The sequence below is a fragment of the Arvicanthis niloticus genome, chromosome X, assembly GCF_011762505.2.
Source record: "Arvicanthis niloticus isolate mArvNil1 chromosome X, mArvNil1.pat.X, whole genome shotgun sequence".
In the NCBI taxonomy this organism is placed as follows: Eukaryota; Metazoa; Chordata; class Mammalia; order Rodentia; family Muridae; genus Arvicanthis; species Arvicanthis niloticus.
The window spans coordinates 116268412-116281010 of record NC_047679.1 but is presented as its reverse complement, the minus strand read 5'-3'; the positions used below and the strand labels follow the sequence as shown (position 1 = coordinate 116281010).

The 12599-nt window shown below is 41.8% G+C and overlaps 1 protein-coding gene across 5 annotated transcripts in view; it reads left to right on the top strand.

Annotated features, from left to right (window-relative positions):
- Positions 1–12599, top strand: part of Fgf13 (fibroblast growth factor 13) — a 493390-nt gene that overhangs the window by 410097 nt on the left and 70694 nt on the right. For 4 of the 5 annotated variants that reach the window (XM_076918148.1, XM_076918147.1, XM_034486125.2 and 1 more), the window contains one exon: positions 12289–12399. In XM_076918148.1, the coding sequence (XP_076774263.1) occupies positions 12289–12399 (111 nt within the window). Of the gene's footprint in view, positions 1–9557; positions 10464–12288; positions 12400–12599 lie in introns of those variants that run through there. The other variant, XM_034486122.2, reaches the window with a different exon arrangement.

The window sequence follows — 12599 nt, the reverse complement described above, 5'->3', positions numbered from 1 at the left end:
AACTGCAATTTCCATATAAACAAAACCATTTCTGACTACATCACTTCTAATCATCAACAATTCAGCCTGACACGTGGGAGATGGTTACTGAATAGACACATGAAATGACTAGAAACAATTCCTACAAATACTGAGGGTGAAAATTAGAAATTATAGGACAAAATCATAAAGGACTGAGATTATTAGTTAGAGGCAAAAGGACTAGGTAAAAAAGACAGTCATTAAATACACAAATACAGATATAAGAAAAAAATAATACGATACAACATCAGAGAAGCCAGTAACATACCTCACAGCCAAGAATACTTAATTACATCATTTAAAATAAGAATGTAGATGATTTTTTTTTTTACTTTTTAAAACCTATTTTATGTTTTGAGGTTATGATAAAATTACATTATTCTCCTCTTCTTTTTGCTCCCTCCAAACCCTCCCAAATATGCTCTTTTGGTCTAGTTCAATTTCAGAGCCTCTTTTTCTTTAAATAAATAAATATATTTACATATATAGGGTGTGTGTGTGTGTACAAACATACACACAACTGAACCTGCTAAGTCCACATAAAAATAAATAAAACTTACAAAATAAAAATATTGGAAACATTAAAATCCCTATATTAATGACATTCTTCTTGCTTCTAATATATAGTTTCTACTTTTATTGCCAGAACACTGTTAGCATTTAATTAAAATAAAATCTTAAGGGAAACAAGATTTCCTCATTATATGTGTGTGTGTATTATCATGAGTACATTCCAAGACCTTGGTTCAGATGCTCACTGTCTTTGAGGCCCTTTAAAGACCAATGCCCTTACTTTGTATTCACCACTCCATCTCATTTTGTTTAATATCTTGAGCAATTCCTTTATGTAAAAATTTAAAAGTCCCTAGAGAAAAAAACAACTAGGATTTTGTTGATATTTTAACATACTGACAATATATCTATTTTTCCTATGTGTCTTAGGTTATTCAATCATCTTTCTTCAGTCTTGTAGGCTTGCCCATGAACTCTATTACTTCTCCAACTTTTATTTTCTGTTTATAAAGCTTCTTTTGTCCTTCATGATTTCTTACTTCTCTTTTCTAATTACATCTCTTGATCTTTATTTGAAGAACTAGATGCACTGCTTGACTTCCTTAGGAAAATTGAGTCTATCAGTTATTTTTTATTTCAGTGGAACACACACATACAAATAGTATATTGTATATTATACTATAGAATTATGTATGATCTAATTTATGTGTACAGGTATCTGTCTGCATGTTATGTCTGTGTACCAAGTGCATTCCTAGTTCTCAAGGAGGCCAGACGATGGCGCTGCATTTACTGGGACTATAGTTAAAGTGGGTGTTGGAAATTTAACCCAGTTACCCTGGCATAGCAGTCTTAACTGATGAACTGTCTCTCCAGGCCCACAGTACTTTTAAATTCCAATCAAATTCTAGTTGTTTTTCTTCAATGAGAATTTTAAATATACATAGAGATATCACCAGGATTAACTAGCTAAGACAGTTATTTTATAGAAATTTTGATTTGTTAGATTAAAATTTTAACATCTCTATAGTAAAATATTTGATCATGCTCTTGTGAAAATCTCTGAACTCTAAGTTCAACTGTTGTTTCTTAAGAAATGCTTAGTCACCATCGTATACATGGCAATGTAATTTTATTTTTGATTGGCATCTTTCTAAAGGGATTACTGCTACTAAACCCTGTGTGGATGGCAGTCATAAATCCATAACAAGCATCTACTTGAACATCAGTGCTGACAATACAAGCTGAACTGAGATCTGTGGGAAACACTAAGGCTTTACAGGCAGGGAAAAATGAAGCCTCACAAATGTACAGGAGAATGTCCATAGAGCAAACTTAAAGGAGAATGTCCATAGAACAAATCAATTCCCCACAATTCTTAGAATGCGTTCTGACCATAATCATAATCAGCATTTCAGAGAAGGACACTACTAGAGAAGGTTACAATCCAAGCTCAGCCTCCTGCCAGGTGCTTCAAGTATGAGAACCTAAAAACCCAAAGTTTCCTATGCTGTGTCAGCTGAAAGGAAGTCATATGACCTGGAAAACAGAACCTGGTCAGTTTGGATTTGGAAGTAAAATCACTTAGCTTCTTAGCTTCCTCATTCTCTAAACATCATCTGCCATGAGCTGTGTTTTCTGAAGTTAAACACATTTCTTGCCCTCTCAGCCAGTCTGCATTTTTGGTGGCAGGGGTCCCTCCCCCAACACACTTGACATTGAGTACTATTGTGGTAAGGTTTGTGTTTCTTATGATTACATTTTTATTACTTCTGAGCTTTAACTTGACCTTCACTTGATGCCAGGAACAGTCATGGAAGAGGCAGTGAAGAGCATAAGGGATCTGAAGTCAGAGTACATGAATTCTGGCTTTATCACTTTCAAACTGACCACAATAGGTATCCTCTCTTTGCTTTAATTATTTCGTCTGGAGTATGGGGTAAACCCTTAAGGTAGTTGTATACATTATATGTGCAAATAAAGTATTTAGACTAGTAACTGGGGTAAAGTTAATACTCATAGGTTATAGATATTAGTATCCTTGCATTGCTCAGGTACTCAGTAATGTAAATCGTGAATGAATAAATAAATGAAAGACTGAATACATGAGTCAGGTCAAGACTTTGAAACTTTCATGTCTCTACTCTCTTCTCTAAAATGAAATCCAAGGTGAGCATTCAAGCCTCTGTTTAAAATTTCTTGAAGTCTTCAGCAGTTCCAAGATAACTAACTAACTAAATCTATCAGTTGACTGTCTTTTTTACTGTTTGTCAGAAGGGAAAACAGAGCAAATTAGTGAAAATAGATACTGGAGAAGCCCCTGTTTGCAAAAGGATAAGGATGGGCTTCCTACCACGGAAGAACATAGTCTGTGTGCAATATTTTTCTCTCTTTTGGCTGAACTCAAGCTTCCTGTAGCTGAAAGCAGATGGCACACAAAAGCTTACACTGTGGAAAGCTGGTTTTCTCTGTATGAAAAGAACTGAGAGAATTGGGAATACTTTAACTTCTTGTCTCTGCTAAGTGGCGATGGAGATAAAGGCTGGGAAATTTCCTTTGGGTCTCATAGAATTCAAAAGCCCTAGATTACCAGAGACAGACTCCACCCTAGTGTCAAACTATTTCCTGGGCTGAGAATTCCACAGAATGACATGAAGCAGTGGTTTATAATAACCATATTTCCATGAGAAAGTTAGTGATGCTTTATTTATATATCACTCTAAGAGATTATTGTAAAAAGCATTATGCACTATGGTTATAGTCTGCCTGTCTGGTTTGCATTTTATTTATTTTATAATTCACTTTTATCAAACAAAGGAAGAAACACAATTCAGTTGAGAACATGGTATATTCTATCTCTTTCACTAACCCAAGTCAAGATAGACCCATATTTAGCCACTATTTCAGCAACCCAAATTCCAGACTGAGTGCCAGAGGAAAGCCTTGTACACATATATCTTATTGGCTGAGAATTCCCATTTTAAATACTGCCACTGCCACTTGGGTACTTGCCAGGGAACCATTGATACAACACTTAGTCTCAGTAGACTTCACTTTCTTCACCAGTAAAATTGAAATCATGATAATACTGACTATAGGTTGTTTTCTTCAAAGACCACTGCTTGTCTATTTGTATCTAGGATAGCTACTGGATTCTCACATATTTAAGACTCTAGGTGAAAAGTTCTAAAGCAGAGTGGAAAGTGTAAGTGCCCTCAGAGGGCATCTACACTGTTCTCATTGACCCATGGTTTCTTTCACCATTTTCCTACAGCTTTTCATTTGTATAAATGACCATATTGGGCCAGAAATGAATCCAGTGAATATTTTCCCATGTATTATACATCTATAATTTCATAAAACATCAAAGTTTCAATGGGGGAAAAAACTGTTCTTTATGTTGTTCATTACTGACCTATCAGTTGAGGCAGAAGCAAGTGTTTCTTTACAATCTTCCAATATTGTTGAATGGACTCCTGAAGCAAATTCACTTTAGAGAATCTGATGGCTGTTGATGACTTTGGGTGTTCTGACACTCCTGAAGCAACCTTGGGTTCTGAACACATTGTATCTACAAAGTGCTTTCCACAGGGTGGTCAAGACCAAATTTAAAAAGAAAATGAGTGTGACTGCTTTCACTCATATGCTTCAAGTTCATCCAATAGGAACTCTTGAGGGCAATGGTGCTCACTATTCTAAGCTTTATAAGGGTTTCTTAGTAACAGCACTGCTAGTCTGTTACCCATCTCGACCACTAAGGTATCCGAATAGTGTAGTGAATAGCATCTTGAGGGAAACCAACTCAGATGCTCACCTCAATGGAAAAAAAAATCCTTCTATATCATAAAAGCTCCCATAGATGGAAAATCAGTCATCAGTTACACTATTTGACAATCCTTGCTGAAAACAGTGCTGAGTTCCTACAAAATGTAAATCTACACATACTAACACTTAAGCTCATTCTCTTATGGTCTCTCTTGATGATCAAGTAGGAACCTCTACCCCAGCAATCTGTCATTTCCATTCAGATTCTCTCAAATAAATGACAGAGTGGGTGACTAGAGGCCTTGAACTCAGCTTTGCAGTTGCCACGGCTAATTAAATGGTAAAGTGCTGGATTCATAGCTATGATTAATACCATCAAGGTTTTTATAGTCTTAATATTCATAAATTATGACTGAACAATGAAAGTTTTATGCAGGTTATAGGATTTTTCTTCTTAAAGGATCAGAATTAATCAGTGTTTTCTCAATTGATTTTAAATATAAATCAGAGGTGGCTTGAGTAAATTACATGGCTTAAGTATTAAGAAAATGATCTCGGAGAAAGGACATAATGAAAACCAAGCCACCTTCTTAGTGTGGTTGTGAGGGTCCCATGGCTTTTCATTCTGAATGCAAATCAAGACAGCCAATCGATTTCTGTAAAAATTAGTTCTGGAGCCTTTTGTTCCTGAAGTAGAAGTCCTCTGAGTGATCTGACTAGAAGAGACTCTTAGGTAGCTAATAAACGTGTCAGGTCGTGTTATAGAATACAATTGCCATTCTTTTTGTCCCTGAGTTTTCAGTATGACATTGACAAAATCTCTTTAAATTGCATTTTTCTTCCTGCTTGAAGTTAAGTGGTAAGAACCTATTATAATGGCTTTTCTCTAAGCCCCTCATTTGTATTTCTATCCAGTTGGTTTTGGGTGAAGCTTTTGGACATAATTAAAGATATCATACACTGTGTTATTTGCTGTTCTGTCTTCTAACCATTCCCCATGACTTACTTGGTGAGTAAGGCGGTCCCAGTGTTGCTTGACCCTGATACACTTGAATCTGACCCCTTCCCTCTCTTAGAGCTCCTTACTAGCTCTTGACTGTAACTGGCTATGGAGAGGTTTTGTCGAACTGTTAAGAGAGAAATAGCAGCAGAGAAAGAGAGGGTGAGGGGAGAGAGGGAGAGAGGAAGAAAAAGAAGGAGAGGAAGAGAGGAGAAGAGAGAGGAAGAGAGGCAGAGAGGGAGAGAGGGGGAGAGCATGAAAGGGAACTGGCAAGTGGCTGTGATCATGTTTATCTTAATGAAAGTAGGGTGTTTGAAATCTTTCATTTCCAGAGTTGCAGAAAGACAGCCAATTGCTTCCTGCTCAAAAGGTTCTGAAACTGTTACTGACTAGGCTGTCTCAACTCTCTTGTTGCTGCTCATCACAGTCACATCTGTTTGGATTTCTGTTTTTTTCCCCCTGGGAAAGCCTCTGGAGAGCAGGTCCCCTCAGCTTCTCACAGCTCATCTGAGGCCTGCCAAAAACACTGACAGAGAACGATCAGCATTCTATGCTCTGATAAATCCCATAAATCTTGGAAAACAGTGCGACAAACCTGGCTCCAAAATGAACTCACAAAGAGGGGGACTTGAAGGACTTATGCATTTCCCTTTGGGATTCCAGGGATACTTTATGTTTTGATGAGGTAGGAAGGGGAAAGTGGCAGGTACTAGAAGATAAGGCAGCTGGAGGAGCAGGGATGTTCACAAAATGAAGCCAAGACTCGCAGACCTAAAAAGCCTTTTAAGGAGCATTTCATCCAGGCATTTTCAAACATTCTGATTTTGAATTTTTGTGTGTATTTTTAAAAGAAATCACACAATGAGCTGCACTGCACAGAACAGTTGCAAGTAGAAGTGCTGTGTTTAAAACATTGTCAAAGGAACTTACTTTATGAGCTGCCACTTTTAGGGAGCTAAGACTTCAGGTTGGAAGTGACTGACATTGACCAAGATACTCCTTACAACAGAAAGAATACCATACCCACAAAACTCATATGGCCAGTTAATATAGGGGATACAAAAACTAAAAACAAAACATGTTTCCTTACTAGCAGGGTGCCAAAATAGAGTTCTTTAGGAATAGAAATTTTTAAAAAGTGCTAAGAATGTATATATTTTCTGAATATGGTCAAGGCATGAGCTTGGTGGGTACAGTGGGGAACAGGAGGTCTGTGGGAAACAAAGGAAAATAGACTTGCACAGCCTAGAAGAGTTCAAACTATGAATCTGGAGGGTATCCAAAAATCCCATGGCAGAACTGCTACTGATAAAGCAAACCAGGAGAAAGGATGTTTTGGAAGCAGGTGTCAAAAGAGAGTTCTTATTCTTCATCCCACTCAAATGCCATTCTGCTGGTCTGAGATGGCAGTGGAGAGGAAATCAAGGACAAATAGGCTTTTCTAGGACGGGCTGCAATTCTGTCTTTCATTTTGCCCTCCTGAGATACATAAGACTTTGAGGATTCAAAACTGATATTTATGTTCTTCTTTGAGTTACTAAGCACCTGAGAAACAGAAATGGGTGGTAGGAAACCATAAAAAGCATGCTTTATTTATAGTTAAGCCAATTGGATAATGTGATTTAGAGGAACCCCTTTGTTCCATGGATGTCTGTGTGTGCATGTGTGGCTGCATTGTTTGAGTGTGTATTAATGTGTGTCTGTCATATGTTGAGGAGGGTGCCCACAGGGGCCAGAAAACTGTTTGGACCTCAAAGAGCAGTCTGACATGCGTACCTAGTACCAAACTTGAGTCCAATGCAATGATAGCAAATGCTATTACCCACTGAACCGTCTCTCCATCCCCACAGATGTCTTTCTTTATGTTCTGGATTGAACTGTGAGTCATGGACATCTTAGAGGAGGAGAGAGAAGAATGCATGTGACCTACAGGCAGACAGAATACAGACATTTAGAGACATCCTAATCCAGTCTTATCAATCTCACATCAGATATTTTCCCTTTGAAATAAAAGAAGTAGCAGTAACTTTTGGTTGCCAGCGAAGAATATGTTTTATTTATTCTGTTATCCGTCTGTTTGGGAATTAGCATGGTTAATGGGGGAAGGTTGATTAATGCGTAAGTAACAGTTGGGGGGGGCGAGTTCTGGTGTGCTCTTGCACAGTAGGATGACTAGACACAATAAAGGATTGTCTATTTCAAAACGTGCAGACTTTCATGATAAATAGTATTTGACTAAGTGTTTTTAACATAAAACATTACACAATGTATATGCTTTAAGGGACTGTGGTACTTCTGTCACATGTTCATTTTTATATGTTATGCAATAGCTAAAATGAATTTTATAGAAATAACTGAGAAGAAATGAACTAGATCAGGAAAGGTATTTGCAAATACCTGTGGACTCAAATTGTCAGCTTTGGCCTAGTGGACCCATGTGCTCTTGTCATAAAGTCCAATTCACAGTCAAAAACCAAAAATGTTGATGATACATAAGGACTAGAAGGGGAGCAGATGATGTTTGCATACTTGTGCTTTGCAATGAGAATCGCCCCTCTTGGCTATATATGCTGAAGTCTTCTTCCATGAGTCTATTTACTGACACTGTCTAACCCAGAGAAGCCAATAAATCCACAGGCACTCTAAAAATATTTCGGGGTTGTTTAAGCAATAGTTCTCCTGGAGAAATGAATGGAAAAGAATGTAGAAAAGCCTTTTGCATTTCCTTTTACTATTCCCTAAGTCTTTGCCAAGTCTGTCTTTACTAAACAAAACCATTGACCTTGTTTTTAGCCTTTTCATACACTGGATCAGAAATTCCAAAAGAGAGATGAGTTCAAGACTGGGGGCCAGGGGCTTAAATGGGGTTCCAGAGTGAATTCATCCCAAATCCCAAATATCTGGTCCTGGTCAAGGTTTCTTCTGATCTAGCTTTTGGTGAAATACTTTCCTTCCTAGTTCCTGAAATTTAACCAACTGCTCTTTCTGCGAGGAGACACCTCTTCTCCCATTTGGAATCAGTACTAATCACTCCTTCGTCAGTAATTTTCAATGGATTTTGACTGATGTAGTCTATATGACGAGGAAATGGGATTACGGTGAACTAGAGGAGTTCCAACAGTGGGGGGGGGGGCATTCCAGGCACAGTGGGAGCGAAACAGGGGTCTTCACTCCCATGAATTAAGCTGATGTGTTCTTTGCTTTCTTGGAGGCTTGGTGATAAGTTAAGCATTGGTTTTGCATTTTAGTTTATTCGGAAATCATCTGGGTAGGAGGAGGGAGTCCAGTACAAAAAGTGGAGAGAGTGGGGAGCCCTTTTAGAGCTTCTATTTAGCCTCAGAGATTAAACAACAGCAAAATCATAGCATCTAAAGATACAGAGGTGGATGAACTATGCTCTCTGTAATGCATTTACAAGGACTGAGGGAAAGAATCTGTTAGTACAAATAAGCCAGCAAAAGGCCAAGCTAATTCCAGTACTGGGGGAGGGCGTGCATGTGAACCTTCCTGGTTTTGAGGAAGAGATATAAGAAGGAAACAGAAAATGGGAGATGGAACAGAGCTGAAATGAAGATCTGAACTATGCTTTTCCCCTAATATTGCCTGTGGTACATGCCCAGCCTCGCTGCATGATTCCCAAGTGGCCAGATGAGGGGGCGATGAGGAAAAAAAACGGGGCTTGGCCAGCACACTTTGGCAAGAAATGAAAAGTCAGCAGAAACCACTGGGTGGCAGCGTGGTGTGCTGGAGCAGTTCTGCAGTGCCTGCTGCTGCCGCTATAGTGGGGGCTGAGCCCGTCTGTGTGTGTGCCCTGGCCTCCTCTCCTGAAGGGCTACAAGTGCCGCCATGCAAAATATCTCGGCAGGTCTCTGGTGGGATGTGGGCTACTATTGAGCCGTGTACATGAGTCTGGTCAACTTCCTGAGGCTCCGGCTGGGCTAACTCTGAGTCGTGTACTCAAGGAACACCCTTGCCCCTATCCTGCCAGCCCCAAAGCCCAGCAAACCTGAGCTCCTGCAAGGCAACTATCTCACCCTAGTGCCTCCTCCATCACCGTTTCTCCCCAGCCTCTTTTAGGGAAAAAGAAAGAGGGCTTTGGGCGACGGGGCAGTGTCTTGATCTCCTACAGGTGTTCGTGGGAGCGGGGACTCTGCACCCGGGGGGTGGGGCGGTCGGGGGCGGCGGTCGGGCGGGAGCCAGTAGCTGGGTTCCGGGAGGGAGGGGCCGCCGAGGCAGGGAGGGGGCCTCCGCCAGGCTGTCGCGCTCTTCTGGAGGGTGCCTGCAGCGACTGAATTCCTGTGCTGCGACGGTGCCGCGCCCAGAGCAGCAGCCACAGCGACGATGATGCCAGGCCATTACCTGTTTGATCCCTGCGGGAAAGCTGGCACCGGCCAACTTTTGCCGATCTTCAGGCCGAGAAGTTGCAAGGACTAGTGGAAGCGCCGGAGGGGCCAGGGCGAGGGCGCGCTCCCCCGTGCGCTGCCTCCTCCCTCCTCGCGCCCGCCGCCCGCGCCCGCGGCCTCTCTCCCGCCCGCGCGCTCTCCCTCCGCCCGCCTCCCTCCTCCGGCCCCCTCCACGCCACACAGGGCGGGGGTGCCGCGAAACTCCGACCCGAGCCGCTTGGACTTGCACGGTGTCCTCGAGGCTCAGGGGCCGAGCGCACGCAGTCACAAGCGCAGCTCTCTGCCTCCTGCCAGTCTCGCCTGCGATCCCTGCCCGGGCTGTGGCGTCGGTTCGGACCAAGGCAGTCAGAACCCGCGCGGGAACCGGAGCATCTTTGGAGGAGCTCGGAAGGCATGCTGAGCCCCCTCCTCGACTGAAGCCGGAGTGCCCAGGAGCCCCGGCTAAGCAAGCGCAGGCTAAGGAGACCCAGGCAGCGAAGGCGCGAGCCGGTGGCAGCGCAGCAGCGGAGGAGCAAGAGGAGGCGAAGGCAGAGAGGGGCCCCCCGAAGAAGTGGTGGTGGTGGGCGTCGTGGCCATGGCGGCGGCTATCGCCAGCTCGCTCATCCGGCAAAAGAGACAAGCCCGCGAGCGCGAGAAATCCAATGCCTGCAAGTGTGTCAGCAGCCCCAGCAAAGGCAAGACCAGCTGCGACAAAAACAAGTTAAACGTCTTTTCCCGGGTCAAACTCTTTGGCTCCAAGAAGAGACGCAGAAGGAGACCAGGTCGGAAAGGGGCTTTCTCCTTTATCTTTGCCCTCTCTTACTTTGCGACTGTGAAGGGGGTTGGGGGCGGCATGGAAGCGTAGGTAGGTGAGTTTGGAGCCTAGCTTGTGCAGATGAGGCCCCCTAGCCGGTGTGCGTGTGTGGGGAGGCAATTGCTTTTTCTTTTTGCCTCCGTAACAGTTAAACAGGCTTGCTGCATTGCAACTGCCCTGGGACAGGCACAGAGCCCAGGAGCATAGCTTGCGCTGGAGGTGCGCCCTCCGCTTCAAACATGTCACATGCATGTAAGAGTGTGCATGCCCCTGGGCTAAGGGAAGGCGTAACCCAGACAGGCTGTCCTGTGGTTTGGAGATCGCTATAGAGGAGCAGGGCTGACTTCATTGCCCACCCCTCCTGGAAAACTCGGGGAACCCCTAGCTTGCTTCTATCACTGCCAGCCAGACCTTTCCCCTCCAGGTTCCACTCCCAAGGGATATGGGCTTGCCACTGTTTAGTCATTCCTTTTCTTTTCGGGACAGACGTGACTTGTGAGGCAGCTTTGAAGCCTTTGCTGGGGACGGGGTGGGGGGTGGGGGTAATAATTCTAGAACCTTGCGTCAAAGATATTAGTGATCTGGTCAGACTAGTAAAACTGATAACAAGACAAAAGACTGAACTGAAATCATCTTCAGGTTGTGGGTCCTTTTGAAACATTTCAGTGCTAAGAGTGGCAGGCAAGACAGTTCCGCGACAGAAGAAATTCCAAGAGCCTTAGGTGTCAGGTTGCGTCAAGATAGACCTTGGGGGCCTGGGGCGGGGAAGTGAGCAGGTTATTTACGGTTCTTAACCATATAAACCTTTCACACCATTTTTCTGCTTTTTATTTGACAACTATTACAGCAAACCAGACTTACTCATCCATCAGTTATTTCTCTGTGTGTTCCATACACCCTGGAATTTCCAAAAGCACGCATACGTCTTCAGTTTGCACAAAGTTTGTAGTGCATAAGCTGTGAATTAAATTTGTTTTAAAAAGCCATTACAGTGTGGGGTTGTGTGACACCAATAAATATTACTTTAATGCAGGTGTCTGTATTCAATAAAAGTAAATAAATTAAATGTTTGATTAATCTATGGTGATTCATACTAGAAGACCATTTTAATCAAGAACCTGTTTTGAGTAATCATGTTTTTGATATTAAATTTGAAATAAATATGATTTTATTTTCCTTCCTCCTCATTAACAAAAACTGTTCTTTTCACATCCATTTTCCATAAGGAAAAAAATCTGATTGGGGTGAAGATGGCTATCTACCCACTTCTCATTGTCTTGTATGGAAGCCTCAGTTTTGTAGATAGAGGTCCTTTGATGGGAATCCAGGTTAGATACATAACCTTTTACGAATTGTGTTAATTCTTAAGGAAATCATTGCTGGTGGGTTTGGCACCTGGTTGGCAAGCTACTCTACATTATTTTTGTATTTATTTTTCTTCCACATGAAAAGTAACACATTCTTTAGATGCATCCTATGCCATTTGCCGACTCATTCAGAATGTTTAATGAGGTAGAGTACCAAAGGGCCAGCTATCAGAAATAGTAGACTTTGTCAAAAGCTATAGTATATTACCAATGTTTTGAAATAGAAATCAAATGTTTTTTCATATATTCTAAGGTGTTTTTTCCCCTGAAACTTCTAATTTGTTTGCTTGTTTTCTTTCTTTCAGAGGACTCGCAAAATATAGTTTGATTCCCCCCACTAAATCTTGTATGTTAAAGTAGAATTTTGAATTCTAAGTCTCTTCCACTATATTTATCAATTGATCCAAACTATTGTTCTCTTTGCAGAGCCTCAGCTTAAGGGTATAGTTACCAAACTATACAGCCGACAAGGCTACCACTTGCAACTGCAGGCAGATGGAACCATTGATGGCACCAAAGACGAGGACAGCACTTACAGTAAGTCACTGCTAAATAAATAATATGTACCAGCATATTGTTGACGTTGGGTTCTTTTTATTTATTTTCAATTCAAACAAACTTTGCCAAATCCTTATGTCAATTCAAAATATGATCATGTGACATAACCCTGTTTGCATAGGCTCACCTACAGGAAGTGAACATGGAAACATCTAAAATACAAAGTAGAACAAATAATG